The 16,517-nt window shown below is 40.7% G+C and overlaps 1 protein-coding gene and 1 pseudogene across 3 annotated transcripts; both read left to right on the forward strand.

Moving 5' to 3' along the window:
- LOC109904448 (H-2 class I histocompatibility antigen, Q10 alpha chain-like) overlaps window positions 1-11,868 on the forward strand; it is a 24,359-nt pseudogene extending 12,491 nt beyond the window's left edge.
- A 445-nt stretch (window positions 11,869-12,313) lies between these two features.
- Window positions 12,314-16,517, forward strand: LOC109903583 (zinc finger protein 180-like). 3 transcript variants are annotated; one of them, XR_004202840.1, is made up of 3 exons: window positions 12,334-12,453; window positions 12,602-12,749; window positions 14,755-16,517. XR_004202840.1 is itself a non-coding variant. In XM_031788600.1 (2 exons), exons 1-2 carry the CDS (start codon window positions 12,333-12,335, stop codon window positions 15,648-15,650), a joined length of 1,017 nt encoding a protein of 338 aa, XP_031644460.1. In that variant the 5' UTR covers window positions 12,314-12,332; the 3' UTR covers window positions 15,651-16,517. The 3 variants fall into 3 exon arrangements, 1 of the variants encoding a protein (XP_031644460.1); XM_031788600.1 differs by lacking the exon at window positions 12,602-12,749 and having other exon boundaries at window positions 12,314-12,453; XR_002257053.2 differs by having other exon boundaries at window positions 12,361-12,749.

Here is a 16,517-nt window from a genome sequence, read left to right on the forward strand (position 1 = left end):
CTTCACATGGTTTAACAGATACATTCACATATGAAGACAATGTTAAATTCTGACTTCTCCCTTTCTGATATTCTGCATATTACCAGACATGTAAAAGACAAGCCTGACCTCTCCCCTCTCTGGGCCCCAAGTGACTTTTCCCTAGAGAAGAAAGGAAAAATGCAACTGCCAACAGTATAGTCCAAAAGAAGACATTGTAATGACAAGTATCTCACATAAGCATATTATGAAAGTAAATAAAACATCTTATTTATCTATGTTACCTTACTAATTCTGATTCAGCTACGACAACTGATGGCCAGATAGTTGCTAGTCCAAAATATTAATCTACTCTACTGTACTGTACTGTATTGCTCTTCTGTGTTGCTGTCCTGAGCTGCTTTTCTTTATCCTAGGAATTTAATAATAGGATTTAGTGGAAAAATATGTCATTTTCATTGACTCATTTTCCCGCAAACGACAGTTAGGGTTTTGAGGTGCTAAAAAGAGTCACTGGCAGGGAATTCACAACACTTATTGCCACCTTACATCCAACCTATCTCATTTGGTTACACTCTCTATTAACTACCTGTGTGCAACACATTATGAATGTTTTTAGGATGCAATTTAGATGGAAAATGTATGTCATGTGTATTCTCTTTTAAATGACTCACCCTTTGTGTCTAATCCAGAGACGGTCCCAGAGCATCTCAACCTGAGCAGCAGTGAAGTCTCCACAGAGAGCTTCAGGGTCACCTGGGAACACTCAGGCCAAGACGTGTTCCTTTACAGACTGTTCTGGATCCCAACCAGAGGGGGACACTAAAGAAGTCTGTCTGTCTGTCTGTCTGTCTGTCTGTCTGTCAGGTTTTCTGTCTGTATGTTGATCTTGGTCTGTTAGTTAACCTCTTCCAAGCCAGTCTTCAATGCGTTTTCCCTGTTGCTTACTGAATCTCTCTCTCTCTTTTATTTTCTCCCTCCCTCTCTCTCTGCATAGGTGAAGCTGCAGATGAATGGTAACATGAACACCTACATCGAATACAAGGAGGCAAGTTTGAAAGTTACACCATGACCATCAAAGTGTCAACAGGTAAACTACAGGATATATAGCTAATGTAACCGCTCTCAAAATACTTTGTAATTGCACTTTTGCACATTGGGCATAACAGGGTCAATCTAGTTGATTATAGTTGAGTATGTATAGTATAGTGATACTATTGGGTAACGTTTAGGTGGAAACTTGGGTTTACCAAACAATTATACAAAAAAGACAGCATAGTTTACAAAAATATTACAAGATGAACAATTTAGAAATATAATTTTTATGTTTGTGCAAGTGACTGATTTAACGAATTCTCACTTATCAGTATCTGCAATTTGGCAGTACACCCAGACCTTGTTTTGAGAAAGAACTAAATATATCTCAGTTTCAAGGTCTCAGTTTAGAGAGAAGAAGCCTCATGAGGTGTTGGTCTGCCACATGTTATGAACCAGTATTGGTCGGTGACATGAATGAAACAAAACGGTAATGATGAATTATGCTAAATCATACAAATATAACTTGTCTGTGTATAACTGTATATAAGACAACTGCTGGAACTGTCCAGGAAGAGCTTGTGATTGACTTGTGTATTATGGTGCCGTCACACCCTGATCTGTTTCACCTGTCTTTGTGCTTGTCTCCACCCCCACCAGGTGTCTCCCATCTCCCCTCATTATCCCTTGTGTATTTATACCTGTGTTCTCTGTTTGTCTGTTGCCAGTTTGTTTTGTACTTCAAGCCTACCAGCTGTTTACCCCTTGCGCCTGTCTTATCTATAGTTCCTGTTTTCCAGTTTTCCCGGTTTTGACCATTCTGCCTGCCCTGACCCTGCCTGCCATCCTGTACCTTGCCCCGCCACACTGGATTATTGACCTCTGCCTGCCCTGACCCTGAGACTGTCTGCCGTTCTGTACCTTTTGGACTCTCTGGATTACTGACCTTTGCCTGCCCTTGACCTGTCATTTTGCCTGGCCCCTGTTCTAGTAATAAAATGCTGTTACTTCGACACTGTCTGCATCTGGGTCTTCCCTAAAATGTGGTAGGTGCATTGAGTTGGTTGGAACCTCTCCAGCACACTTACAATAAATTATGATTAATTTAAAATTGACTTTGAGTGTCCCTGTGTAAGAATTTCCATGACAAACTCATGCTTGTTTTCATTGCAAAGGTTGCTTTTATCACTTATCGTAAATCACGTGGTACATTAGTCATAAACAGGAGAGACAGATCAGTTACTGTACTTATGATCAAGAACAGATTTGTCAAGAAAGTGAAACACTAGAATAACAAGCATTCTGTTTGACACAATGAACCTAGGACACTTCACATACTTTCAGCTTTAGTATGAAGATCGACAAGGATAAGATCATCATCCTTCAAGGTCAAATCAACTTACTGATAAATGTTGTCATGTTCCCACACAAGAGCCACAAAGAGGAGCATTATTGTGGCAGAATACAATGAGTTTGAAAAATGCCCAAACTTTGTTTAAGTTCAACATCAGTTGACTTATCTTTATAAATATATATATACAGTGGGGCAAAAAAAGTATTTAGTCAGCCACCAATTGTGCAAGTTCTCCCACTTAAAAAGATGAGAGAGGCCTGTAATTTTCATCATAGGTACACTTCAACTGTGACAGACAAAATGAGAAAAGAAATCCAGAAAATCACATTGTAGGATTTTTAATGAATTTATTTGCATATTATGGTGGAAAATAAGTATTTGGTCAGTAACAAAAGTTTATCTCAATCCTTTGTTTTATACCCTTTGTTGGCAATGACAGAGGTCAAACGTTTTCTGTCAGTCTTCACAAGGTTTTCACACACTGTTGCTGGTATTTTGGTCCATTCCTCCATGCAGATCTCCTCTAGAGTAGTGATGTTTTGGGGCTGTTGTAGGGCATCACGGACTTTCAACTCCCTCCAAAGATTTTCTATGGGGTTGAGTTCTGGAGACTGGCTAGGCCACTCCAGGACCTTGAAATGCTTCTTACGAAGCCACTCCTTCGTTGCCCGGGCGGTGTGTTTGGGATCATTGTCATGCTGAAAGACCCAGCCACGTTTCATCTTCAATGCCCTTGCTGATGGAAGGAGGTTTTCACTCAAAATCTCACAATACATGGCCCCATTCATTCTTTCCTTTACACGGATCAGTCGACCTGGTCCCTTTGCAGAAAAACAGCCCCAAAGCATGATGTTTCCACCCCCATGCTTCACAGTAGGTATGGTGTTCTTTGGATGCAACTCAGCATTCTTTGTCCTCCAAACACGACGAGTTGGAGTTTTACCAAAAAGTTCTATGTTGGTTTCATCTGACCATATGACATTCTCCCAATCTTCTTCTGGATCATCCAAATGCTCTCTAGCAAAATTCAGACGGGCCTGGACATGTACTGGCTTAAGCAGGGGGACACGTCTGGCACTGCAGGATTTGAGTCCCTGGCGGCGTAGTGTGTTACTGATGGTAGGCTTTGTTACTTTGGTCCCAGCTCTCTGCAGGTCATTCACTAGGTCCCCCGTGTGGTTCTGGGATTTTTTCTCACCGTTCTTGTGCTCATTTTGACCCCACGGGGTGTGATCTTGCGTGGAGCCCCAGATCGAGGGAGATTATCAGTGTTCTTGTATGTCTTCCATTTCCTAATAATTGCTCCCACAGTTGATTTCTTCAAACCAAGCTGCTTACCTGTTGCAGATTCAGTCTTCCCAGCCTGGTGCAGGTCTACAAATTTGTTTCTGGTGTCCTTTGACAGCTCTTTGGTATTGGCCATAGTGGAGTTTGGAGTGTGACTGTTTGAGGTTGTGGACAGGTGTCTTTTATACTGATAACAAGTTCAAACAGGTGCCAATAATACAGGTAACGAGTGAAGGACAGAGGAGCCTCTTAAAGAAGAAGTTACAGGTCTGTGAGAGCCAGAAATCTTGCTTGTTTGTAGGTGACTGTCACGTTCTGGCCTTTATTTCCTTTGTTTTATCATTATTTTGTATGGTCAGGGCGTGAGTTGGGTGGGCAGTCTATGTTTTTTTTCTATGATTTGGGTATTTCTATGTTTCGGCCTAGTATGGTTCTCAATCAGAGGCAGGTGTCATTAGTTGTCTCTGATTGAGAATCATACTTAGGTAGCCTGGGTGTCACTGTGTGTTTGTGGGTGATTGTTCCTGTCTCTGTCTTTGCACCAGATAGGACTGTTTTGAGTTTTCACATTTTCTTGTTTTTGTTAGTTTGTTCATGTGAATGGATTTATTAAAACATGAATCAAAACAACCAACGCTGCGCTTTGGTCCGCCTCTCGTTCAGATGAAGAAATCCATTACAGTGACCAAATACTTATTTTCCACCATAATTTGCAAATAAATTCATAAAAAATCCTACAATGTGATTTTCGGGATTTTCTTTCCTCATTTTGTCTGTCATAGTTGAAGTGTACCTATGATGAAAAGTACAGGCTTCTCTCATCTATTTAAGAGGGAGAACTTGCACAATTGGTGGCTGACTAAAATACTCTTTTGCCCTACTATATATATATATATAAAGTCATCCTCTATTTTGTTTATTAAAGTCAGAGATGAACTTTAAAAAAATAAATATATATTTTTTAAAGGTAATTTATTTACTTTAATAAACAAAATAGAGAGAAGATGACAGTGGGGAAAGATAGAGGTTGTGTCAAAGGGCAGTAGGCCGGATTCCAACACCGTAGACATGACAGTAATATGTCATATTTTGCTTTATTATTTATGATAATATAAACATAAGTTATTCCAATCTCTTTTTCAAAGAAGACCAATGACAACCCCTCTTCTTTTGACCCGTCTTTAAAATTATTACATCAATTTTTTATAAGATTTGGTTTAGACTAGGTCTAACAGGTATACTCTGTAAGTGATGGGGTTTGACTGTTATGTTGTTACTTTTTCAGGTCAGGGTTCTAGGGGACATTCTAGTGAAGGTTCTAGTCAGGAGGGAAAACCAACCAGAAGCCGTGATGATACTGATGAGAACCAACGACTGCTACCTGGTGAAGGTCTGTATATCAACCTCCCTCTCTATATTAATTACACCCTTTCAGGTTTGGGTCATCTAAATGAGTAACTAAAATTGGATTTTTTTCATTCAAAAGTAAATATGAATTGGATTTACAATAAAAGTATATACACTGCTCAAAAAAATAAAGGGAACACTTAAACAACACAATATAACTCCAAGTCAATCACACTTCTGTGAAATCAAACTGTCCACTTAGTAAGCAACACTGATTGACAATAAATTTCACATGCTGTTGTGCAAATGGAATAGACAACAGGTGGAAATTATAGGCAATTAGCAAGACACCCCCAATAAAGGAGTGGTTCTGCAGGTGGTGACCACAGACCACTTCTCAGTTCCTATGCTTCCTGGCTGATGTTTTGGTCACTTTTGAATGCTGGCGGTGCTCTCACTCTAGTGGTAGCATGAGACGGAGTCTAAAACCCACACATGTGGCTCAGGTAGATCAGCTCATCCAGGATGGCACATCAATGTGAGCTGTGGCAAGAAGATTTGCTGTGTCTGTCAGCGTAGTGTCCAGAGCATGGATGCACTACCAGGAGACAGGCCAGTACATCAGGAGACGTGGAGGAGGCCAACAACCCAGCAGCAGGACCGCTACCTCTGCCTTTGTGCAAGGAGGAGCAGGAGGAGCACTGCCAGAGCCCTGCAAAATGACCTCCAGCAGGCCACAAATGTGCATGTGTGAAACAGACTCCATGAGGGTGGTATGAGGGCCCAACGTCCACAGGTGGCGGTTGTGCTTACAGCCCAACACCGTGCAGGACATTTGGCATTTGCCAGAGAACACCAAGATTGGCAAATTCGCCACTGGCGCAATGGTGAAACTTACTCAATATCCTTAAAAATGACTAAAACCAAATCGAAACTGTATAGAAATGATAATGGACCTAAATTATTTTATTGACTGCTTAATCACCTAAATGAAAGCTAGACAGCATCGTAAATTCCAAAAACGATGGATAGAGGACTGTTTTGCCAATTCTGACGACGAGAAAATATAACCAATTTTCGGTGCTGCCCTCCGGACCTCATTGAAGACCAGATGCAGTCCCCGTAGTGCAGAGTCAGTGTCGTACATATCCTAATGAGTATTATCTTAAGGGAGCGAGAAGGGCATTCAACTCCAGTGAAAGAACAAGAGACCCAGAACCCTCTGCTGGGAAAGGATGGAGCTAATGTGTGTTTTATGCTGCTTTAAAATAGATTATTGTATCAGCTATCAATAATGTAAACCTAGATACGCTTTCCCCCAAATATTTGATTATTTCTATAATTTATATTCTGGATATTTAACTACATGATCCTAATATATCTGTAATGAATATCTGTATATCTGTAATGAAGGTGTGGATTCACGCGCAGAGCACGGCAGGTGTTTATTTCGCCTTATAGCAGAAGGCAGGAATCGTGGTCACAGGCTGGCAATGGTCATACACAGGTAGGCAAACAGGCAGGTGAATCAAAACTAGGACTGAAGGCTATAATTGGTTCTCACAAACGAGCTAGGAAAAGGCTTAGTAGAGTCAAAACGAACAATACTTCACAAAGGCACAAATAGAATGAACTGAACTAAATAAGGAGCTGATGAGACCAGGTGAGTAACTAACACAGGTAAAATCAATGAACAAAAATGAAAGACAGGGCTACGTTCAATAACACAACCAAACAGAACACAAGGTTGACTAAGAAAATAAATACAGAACCTTACAATATCATACTATTATATTTAACATTCTATTATAATTATCCTATTATATATCCTATGATGTGTATACTACATAAGTATTTGCAAAAGCGTAAGCGTTAGTGTTGTCTTGTAACTGTTTGGTACACCTTCTATCACCAAAGGGATATGTTTACAATATATAATGTAGACATTAGTTTTCCAAATGAAATATCAAAGGGGCATGATGATGAGCGAACACAGATATGAATTGGCTAAATCACAAACAGACTGGACCACCAGGCTAGCATAGTATAGACAAATAATATAGAACGGAACAAAGAATTTAAGGGAAATTCCATTACCGTGGATTGTTACAACCACTACTACTTTAACTACTGAAGTAGTATGGAAATTAAACAAACAACGTAGATATAATGGGTTATGGTTTATTTAATGGTTTATCTAATCTTGGGTGTGTGCTGCTGATAGCCCTTTTTTTAATACTTCAACAGAATGGGCTTCTTTGTGGTTATTTTACCACATACATTTAAGGGGATTTGTCGCTACAAAACAGTAGTAAGGCATTTAATAACCCAATAAATTACATATGAAGGATTTCATATGGGCCTTTGACTCGTACATCAAGTAACAATGCAATAATAACTTCATTTGATTTAGCTAAAAAAAACGAGATGGGTTTGTTCTATCATTAAATGACATTGTGCTGTTCAAATGTGAAAGTAAATCAGATTATTTGGTATTGGTAAATACATACAGAAAATAAAGCAGGGAAAAGGGAAGATTGGTCAGAAGTCAGTGATATAGGGAAACGGGTTGGTAATTACATTGGTTTGAATTTTTATGCATTTTTACCGCTTTTCACAGATGGATCCAAGGACCCAGACAGTGGGCCCCCAAGGGCAGATGTTTACTTTCCATAATTTGATGTGCAAATGTAGAAGATTAACAGATGATCTTTCAGAATACTCAGTTGAACTGTTGGCAATAGTAGTTGCCCTCCAGTGGGTGGAGGACATATAACCTGTCAGAAATAAAGTATGCTCAGATTCCTTGTCTGTATTTAATAGTTTATCATCTGGCAAATCTAATAGGAGTTACCTACTATTGGAGGTTTTCATGTTATTATGGAGAATTGAGAGACTGGGTGTAGTAGTGAGATTCTGCTGGGTCCCAGCCTTTGCTGGTGTGGAAGGGAATGAAATTGTAGACCAGTTAGCCAAAAGTGCTTTAAAAAGAGATATAATTGATTTTAATGTTCCACTGGGTAGAGGTGAGGCCAAATGTAAGATCAAAGCCATTTTGATAGATGTGTAGCAGAAGAGATAGGACTCTGAGCCCAAGGGCCAACATGTATATGCCCTCCAAAGTAAGGTCGGTGGACCAAGATTCAAAGGTCAGATTCGGAAGGAAAAGGTTGTGTTTTCTCAATTGTGCCTAGAACATCATTAAATCTGGTGGGCAAGCATGCAAATGGTTTGTGTCTAGAGTGTATGGTCGCTGAAACGGTGGAGCATGTGTTGTTATATTGTTATTCTTAAATATTATATTTAAGTACCTCGGCATACACATCACAGACAAACTGAATTGGTCCACTCACACAGACAGCATCGTGAAGAAGGCGCAGCAGCGCCTCTTCAACCTCAGGAGGCTGAAGAAATTCGGCTTGTCACCAAAAGCACTCACAAACTTCTACAGATGCACAATCGAGAGCATCCTGGCGGGCTGTATCACCGCCTGGTATGGCAACTGCACCGCCCTCAACCGTAAGGCTCTCCAGAGGGTAGTGAGGTCTGCACAACGCATCACCGGGGGCAAACTACCTGCCCTCCAGGACACCAACACCACCCGATGCTACAGGAAGGCCATAAAGATCATCAAGGACATCAACCACCCGAGCCACTGCCTGTTCACCCCGCTGTCATCCAGAAGGCGAGGTCAGTACAGGTGCATCAAAGCTGGGACCGAGAGACTGAAAAACAGCTTCTATCTCAAGGCCATCAGACTGTTAAACAGCCACCACTAACATTGAGTGGCTGCTGCCAACACACTGTCAATGACACTGACTCAACTCCAGCCACTTTAGTAATGGGAATTGATGGGAAATGATGTAAATATATCACTAGCCACTTTAAACAATGCTACCTTATATAATGTTACTTACCCTACATTATTCATCTCATATGCATACGTATATACTGTACTCTATATCATCGACTGCATCCTTATGTAATACATGTATCACTAGCCACTTTAACTATGCCACTTTGTTTGCATACTCATCTCATATGTTATATTGTACTCGATATCATCTACTGTATCTTGCCTATGCTGCTCTGTACCATCACTCATTCATATATCCTTATGTACATATTCTTTATCCCCTTACACTGTGTATAAGACAGTAGTTTTTTGGAATTGTTAGTTAGATTACTTGTTCGTTATTACTGCATTGTCAGAACTAGAAGCACAAGCATTTCGCTACACTCGCATTAACATCTGCTAACCATGTGTATGTGACAAATAAAATTTGATTTGATTTGATTTGATTTGATTTATAAGTATGTTGAAGAGAGGGAAAGAGTGTAGTGTCATTGAGGTTGGGGGGGGGGGGCTGGTTCGAAGGGATTTTGGGGATTGGGGAGGGTCTATTAGAAGTTAGTATGGCCGTTTTTTGTCCCCTCAGAAGTACTGAGTTAGGTAGGATTTAGAAATGTGGAGCTTATGTGGTAAACCGTGATTGACCACACACTCCAGCACAGTAGGTGGCGGCATGCACCTTTAACGTTTGTTTGCGGCCCGCTATTTTATTATAGAAGAAGAAGACGACGAAGAAAAACAACACGGACGTAGAACTGAGAGGAAGGAGGGAGTTTGTTTTGATTTTGAACATTCTTTCCTCGTGGACGAAGCCAAACACTCAAGAGGGTGAATAACCACAAAACATGTCTAAATTACTGTATTTGAATGCGTTTCTTTCTGAGCGTTTAACGGATGTTTGGGGCAGTTTAGAAAGTGGTAGTTGAGTACCAGATCTCCCGATCTAAACAGGAGAATGATTGGCTACGAAGACTGCTAGTATGGATCACACCGGAGATAAAACGATGTACAATAGGTTCGTTGCTATGTAGGTATTATTTACTCAATTAATACATTGTTTATGGCTGACTAACATCGATTCACCTATCAACAACTTTTAAGTTTAACTTTCACCATTAAATAGCTAGCTAGTGCTATCTCGAAAACCTTGTACTAGTAGCTACTTAGACATGTCTAAAGGCTTTAACTAGCTATAACTCAGCTTCTCTCTTATTCCCACCAGACTCCCAGCAGCTCTCTCACCCCGTCTCTGAAGGGGAGGTTGGCCCTGAGCAGCAGCACTGTGGGTCCTCCAGTCTGGGGCAGGAGGAACCAGAGCCCACACAGATTAAAGAGGCACAGGAGGAACTCAAGACCAGCCCTGAGGAAGTGCAACTTCAAGGGCAAGAGGCTAATACGAAATAGTTAATTTCTTGCTGTTTGAAAAGTGAGTTGAGATGAAGAGGACCCATTTCAGTCCTTGTTTCTTCCCAAAACTCCGACTGTGGAAAACAGAGAGAGTGACTCAAAACTAGTGGATCGAAAATATTTTGGCACTGTTACCCAGCTAAAGTGTTTCGACATTCCCTCCAGATAATCAAAACAATGCCTCCAGCTACAGCTCAGCCATAAGCAGCAACTCAGTACGACTTTACAGCAGCGCACCACTGGATCCCGACCCACCAGTGGGAGAACACTGTTCAGAATGTAGCACCACGTCTAATAAATCTCACTGCTGCTGTGACTGTGGCGGAGCATTTGCTCTGAAAGCTGGCCTACATAGACACGTCACTCTTGCAAGGGAGAGACCCAGCGAATGCCGCATCTGCAAAAACTGCTATAATTTCACCTGTCAACTGAAGGCCCATGTCCAACTCTGTCAGCCTGCAAAAACCTGCCGTGCTACAGCTCTTCAGTACAACTAAGAAGAGAATGTACATCAACTACCTCCGAACACAGCAGTGCTGGCCAAAACTAAACGCTGGGCACTGGTTGGACCACATCTAATCATGCCAAAGATACCTGCACAGAGGCAGCTATTCACCAAAGCACCCGCTGTCTGTAGCACCAGTGGTGGTCTGGTTGTTCAAGTCCCATCTGTCTCTGAACAGTACTTCATGCAATTTGTTCCCCAGGTGACGTTACAGACAGCACCCACTGTTACCATAACAGCTTCATCCGTGACCATACCCACCCACAAAATGGGCCGTGCCTACAAAAGGAAGGTCAGTAGCAACACATGCCAAAAATGTGGGCAGTTCAGAACCAAGCAGACTGGGCACAGCTAATGTAAAGGGGCGGCAGGTAGCCTATTGGTTAGAGCATTGGACTAGTAACTGAAAGGTTGCAAGATCGAATCCCCGAGCTGACAAGGTAAAAATCTGTCATGCTGCCCCTGAACAAGGCAGTTAACCCACTGTTCCTAGGCCGTCATTGAAAATAAGAAGTTCTTCTTAACTGACTTGCCTTGTTAAATAAAGGTAAAATATATATATATATATATATATATATATTTAAAAGGGACTGTTTACTGCCCACAAGCAGACTTTCTCCAAAGAGGAGTGGCTGGAGACAATGTGCAAGTAGCAGCAGTGAATAACTCTATTTATGTAATTTATTTGCTTTCTCATAACATTAGCACATATGTTTCAACTTAAAAATAAAAATAAACTTTTGTATTGTCCGTGTCTCTTTTTATTGTAGCCTATTGCTGTGTTTTGGCAACTTGGCCAGGCATTTTTTGCAAATGAGAACTGGGTCCGGGAGATAACTCATTAAGCTGTGGTGACTGCAGATAAAGCTTCAATCAGAATGGGAACCTAACCCAACATATACGGACTCACACAAGAGAAAAACCATTTAGCTGTGGTGACTGCTGAAAACGCTTTAATCACAAGGGGCTTCTGACGATACTGACTCACACAACATTAGCCAATGAACAATTCCTGGTCAAATGTTTTGGAATGTCTCTCAGGGTGATGAGAAAATGGTCAGACTGATGTTATTGATCAAATTAAAGAAATTATATACATTGCAGAAGAGGTCTCCTTGTATTTGTTTAAGAGTATTTATCTTCCATATTCTGCTGATGCTGCTCATTCATGATATACAATAGACACCTGTAAAGTGCAAACTATTTTTATATGCATGTGCACTGCAGTTGTTCAGTCCCAATTAGATTACATTCATTTGAATTCCTTCTGATAAACATCCATTCATTATTAAGGTTCATGCAAAAAAAGTATCATCCTATATATCCTACAATTTAAAAACACAATACAACCACACGTGGATACAATGCATTTAAAATGATTGAGGATGACACAATAACAAATGTATTTCCATTTTGGCCCTCTTGATGAAAACACAATATATACGCAAGATTATATCATAAAAACAAAATACATCATCTCATCAATAGGGAGGTACCATAATTTTTTTGTGGGCTGTTCTCTCAAGGCATTCATCCCCCTGTTAAAGTATGACTATTTGCCCCCTATGGAGTTATCTGTAGAAAAACCCGATCCACCCGGGGAGCCAACTTTTGTTTCTGGGTACGCCATACCCACTCATGAGAACATAAGAAGAAGACAACACGGATGTAGAACGGGGAGTGCAAGTAAAATATATATATTACATTCCTTCTTCGTAGACGAATTCTAGTTAGTTAAAACCAGAGATTGAGATTCTTTTGACAATAATAATTCCGCTACTACAAGTCTACAAAAATTTATAAATTACAGTCTTTGAATTCGTTTCTTTCTGAGTGTTTAACGGCGGCGGCAGTGGAGATTTTGGGGGCAATTGAGAAAGTAGTAGCTGAGTACCAGGAGGAGATATCCCGATCTAAAGAGGAGATTGATAGTCTACGGAGACAGCTAAGGATTACACCGGAGATAAAACTATGTAGAACAGGTTTGTGTGTATATCTCACCTACTCAATTAATATACTGTAATAGTGATGAACATTTCAACGTTTTAGTTTAACTTGAACCATGCATGATTATTTTGTCGCTGTCGCAAAATTCATGTGTAATCTATGGAACGCCGTTTGGATCTTTGCGTGTCAAAAAAGATACGCGTTAAATAAGCTTTTCATTTGACACGTCGAATAATACGATTCTATTATAGAATGTTGTGTGTCATGAAATTACACGTGCAAGCCAAGCGCCACCACTACTATCAGTAGCACTGTCAAACTGTAACAAAAAAGTCTGCAAACAAGCACACACCGGCCACGAACATTGTGTTTTACAATACCGCGTTGGTAATACGGCATTATTTGTTCGACCGCAATTTCTGGGCTAGCTAGCTAGCTTTAGCTTGGTACCTAGCTAGCACCAATACAACCAGTCTGAAAACAATTACAAGTAGAAACTGCAGTCATTTTCATCATTCTTAGCAATGATTTAGGAATCCTTGTGAGTAAGTATTGGCTAGGTAGCCACTTGTTGTTCGCCTATTGAAATTGAACCCTGTTGCCCAAAGCTAAGGTTATAAACAGGTTGGGGCAGGTAGCCGTTGGGCCAGTAACCGAAAGGTTGCAAGATCGAATCCCCGAGCTGACAAGGTAAAAATCTGCCGTTCTGCTCCTGAACAAGGCAGTTAACCCACGGTTCCTAGGCCATCATTGTAAATAAGAATTTGTTCTTAACTGACTAGCCTAGTTAAATAAAGGATAAATAACAGCCAGCTAGCTTCATCTGGCTAGTGAGGCTAGACCGGACCAGGCTGTGTGTTATGAATCTAGCCACAATAAAGATTAGGCCCAAGAGTCGAATTTGCCGATTGCCTTCAAAATAAAAGTCCCAATTTGAAGTGATACAGAAGGTGGAGTCATGCCGTATTTAGACTAGATCATGTTAAACAAGGTTGGAATGTGAAGTAATGAAATGGGGTATCAGTATACTCGTTGACACCAACAGACCACAACTGTGAAGCGTTTACACAAATATTAGCGTTGTAGCTAATATTGTGTGAAATCCCCAGCCATGACATTCATATTGCACTGGCGGATTGTGGGGATCAATGAACGTCCTCCTCAGAGTTGTCAGACTCCAAAACATCCACGCAGAACTGTTTTTCATCAGAAATAGTGTTCAATACACATAGCAGGTTGACAATACATGTGGCTCAATTCACAGTTGTTTCAGAGTCCTGTAATAAGAGCTATGATGCTAATGTTCTCTGGGTGTCACTGAGTACCCCATGTCATTGAACAACAATCCATAGGTAAGGCTCTACAGTGAAATAAGTATGCCCCCAATGCAATTCTAAAGTCTTAATACATTCAGTGTGATTTCAACAGATTTTTGTCAAATTAACAAATTACTGTCTTTTGTTGATTTTATATAACATTCTCGTTTAGCATGATCTATTCAATTATGGCATTATTCTACTATTTGTATTCATTTGCATCACTATCAATTACATACTTCTATTTTGAAGGCTAACCGCAAAGTCCACTATTGTGGCTAGCTTCACATAGATGGTCCCGCCACCATTAATCAAATAAGAAGTGTTTTATAAATTAGGGTTATTTTAGATGATGACACCTACCTATATAGTTAACTAGATTATGTCGCTTTGCTATGTTTTTGGGGAAGAACATTGTTTGCATCTATCAGCTAGCTAGCTTTTTTTTAATGACCAACACTGTAGGTGCGCGAGACAACTTTACCAGCACCATAGCACACGTATCGATGAATCGTTGTGACATATGAAATACGTGTGATATTGTTATCAATGTGTAATAACTACGTAAAAAAATGTATGAACGCGTTAATTTATTATGTGAAGTGCAGTCATATTCACGTCCTGATTGGTCAACGCACGTATAGTATTCTTGTTTTTGACACGCAAAGACCAAACGGCGTTCCATAGTAACCATGCTTGTCTGCGACTCTTTTCCCCCCTCCAGACTCCCAGCAGCTCTCTCTACCTGTCTCTGAAGAGGTTCCCTTTGAGCAACAACACTGTGCGCAGGAGTGTTACCCCACTCGTGGACAGGAGGAACCAGGGCCATCACAGATTAAAGAGGAAAAGGAGGAACTCAGGACCAGCCAGGAGGAAGAGCAGTTTCAAGGACTGGAGGGTAATACCATAGAGTTTATATTTAGTGGTCCCTGTGTAAAAAGGGAATGGGATCATGAGGCCTTAAGCCGCAGCTCAACTGTAATTAGTGACCAAGTAAATAGACCACCATTGGATCCCAAACCACCATTGGGGGCACACTGTTCTGAACTCAGCACCATGTCTAAAAAATCTCACTACTGCGGCAAAGTATTTGCTCTGAAAGCTGACCTTCAGAGGCATGTGACTCTCGCCAGGGAGAGACCTATTGAATGCCCCTACAACGCCACATGTAAACTGAAGGCCCATGTCCCACTCTGTCACGGTGGGAAACCCTGCCCTGTTTGTGGCAAGACCTTTAAAAACAAAGACCATCTATCCCAGCACATGAGGATTCATACACAGAACAGCCAATTTAGCTGTGGTGACTGCGGAAAAAGTTTCTATAGCAAGGGGCTGCTGAACGTGCATATACAGACTCATAAAGGAGAGAAACCATTCATCTGTGGATACTGCGGGAAAAGCTTCTATCAGAAGGGGAATCTAAACCAACATTTACGGACTCACACAGGAGAGAAACCATTTAGCTGTGGTATCTGCGGAAAAAACTTCAGTCGAAAAACGCACCTGAACAGGCATATCCTGACTCACACGGGTGAGAAACAGCATGGCTGTTCTGTGTGTGGTAGGAGATTCGCTGAGAATGCTGACCTGCTGAAGCATGTGGATAAAGTCCACAAATAACAAAACCAGGATCAAAACCGAATGGAGAAAGACAACCAGGACACAGACATCTATCAGAAGATGGGAATCAAAAGGGCAGGATATGGACAACACCAAACTGGATCCTTCATGCTGTAGGTTTGAAATGAATAGACCTACCCCGTTGAAACATTAGCCAATTAACAATTAGGTTGTTTGTTTTTGAATGTCTCAGTCAGGGTGAAGAGAGAATTTTCAGACTGTTTATACATTAAAACATTGAACTTTCCAGAAAATGGTATCCTTGAATTTGAGTATTTATCTTGACCCAATGGTCCATTCTGTCCTAATGCTGCTCATCCATGATATTGTAGCGATATATCGTAGTTGGAATACTTTTGCGGTGAAACTGCCACGTCCATTGGTGATATTACAACAGATGTTACTTCAATGACTAACACTGCTTTTTTTTTTCTCACGGACATTGTTGCACACTTGATAGAACAGCAGAGTATTTTACCACGATGTTAAATAAATAAACAAAACAATAACAAATGTGCCTGTAGCAACCAGTTGCGCTGTTTCACCTTTCGCGGATCTCAGCTTTAACCCAACACCTAGCAACCTCTTGGGACCTCTTGGTGTAACAGTTAAGGTGTTGGCTTGACAGTCGCTAGACCCCAGTTCGAGTATCATTGTGTATTAAAGGCTCTGTCCCTTTAACTGTACACTCCTGTGTGTGCACCTTCTATTTATTATGTATTGTAATGGAAACTGTTTACCATTTGAAAAACCAAACAGAGCAAAGGGAACAAAACAGGGAGGGACCTATCTAAATGTGTCCAATGAACTCTTGTTTTTGTTGCAAAATGTTTTCAGTTTGTAGTAAACTAATCGGCTTAATGAATA

The sequence above is a fragment of the Oncorhynchus kisutch genome, linkage group LG14 (genome assembly GCF_002021735.2).
Source record: "Oncorhynchus kisutch isolate 150728-3 linkage group LG14, Okis_V2, whole genome shotgun sequence".
In the NCBI taxonomy this organism is placed as follows: domain Eukaryota; kingdom Metazoa; phylum Chordata; class Actinopteri; order Salmoniformes; family Salmonidae; genus Oncorhynchus; species Oncorhynchus kisutch.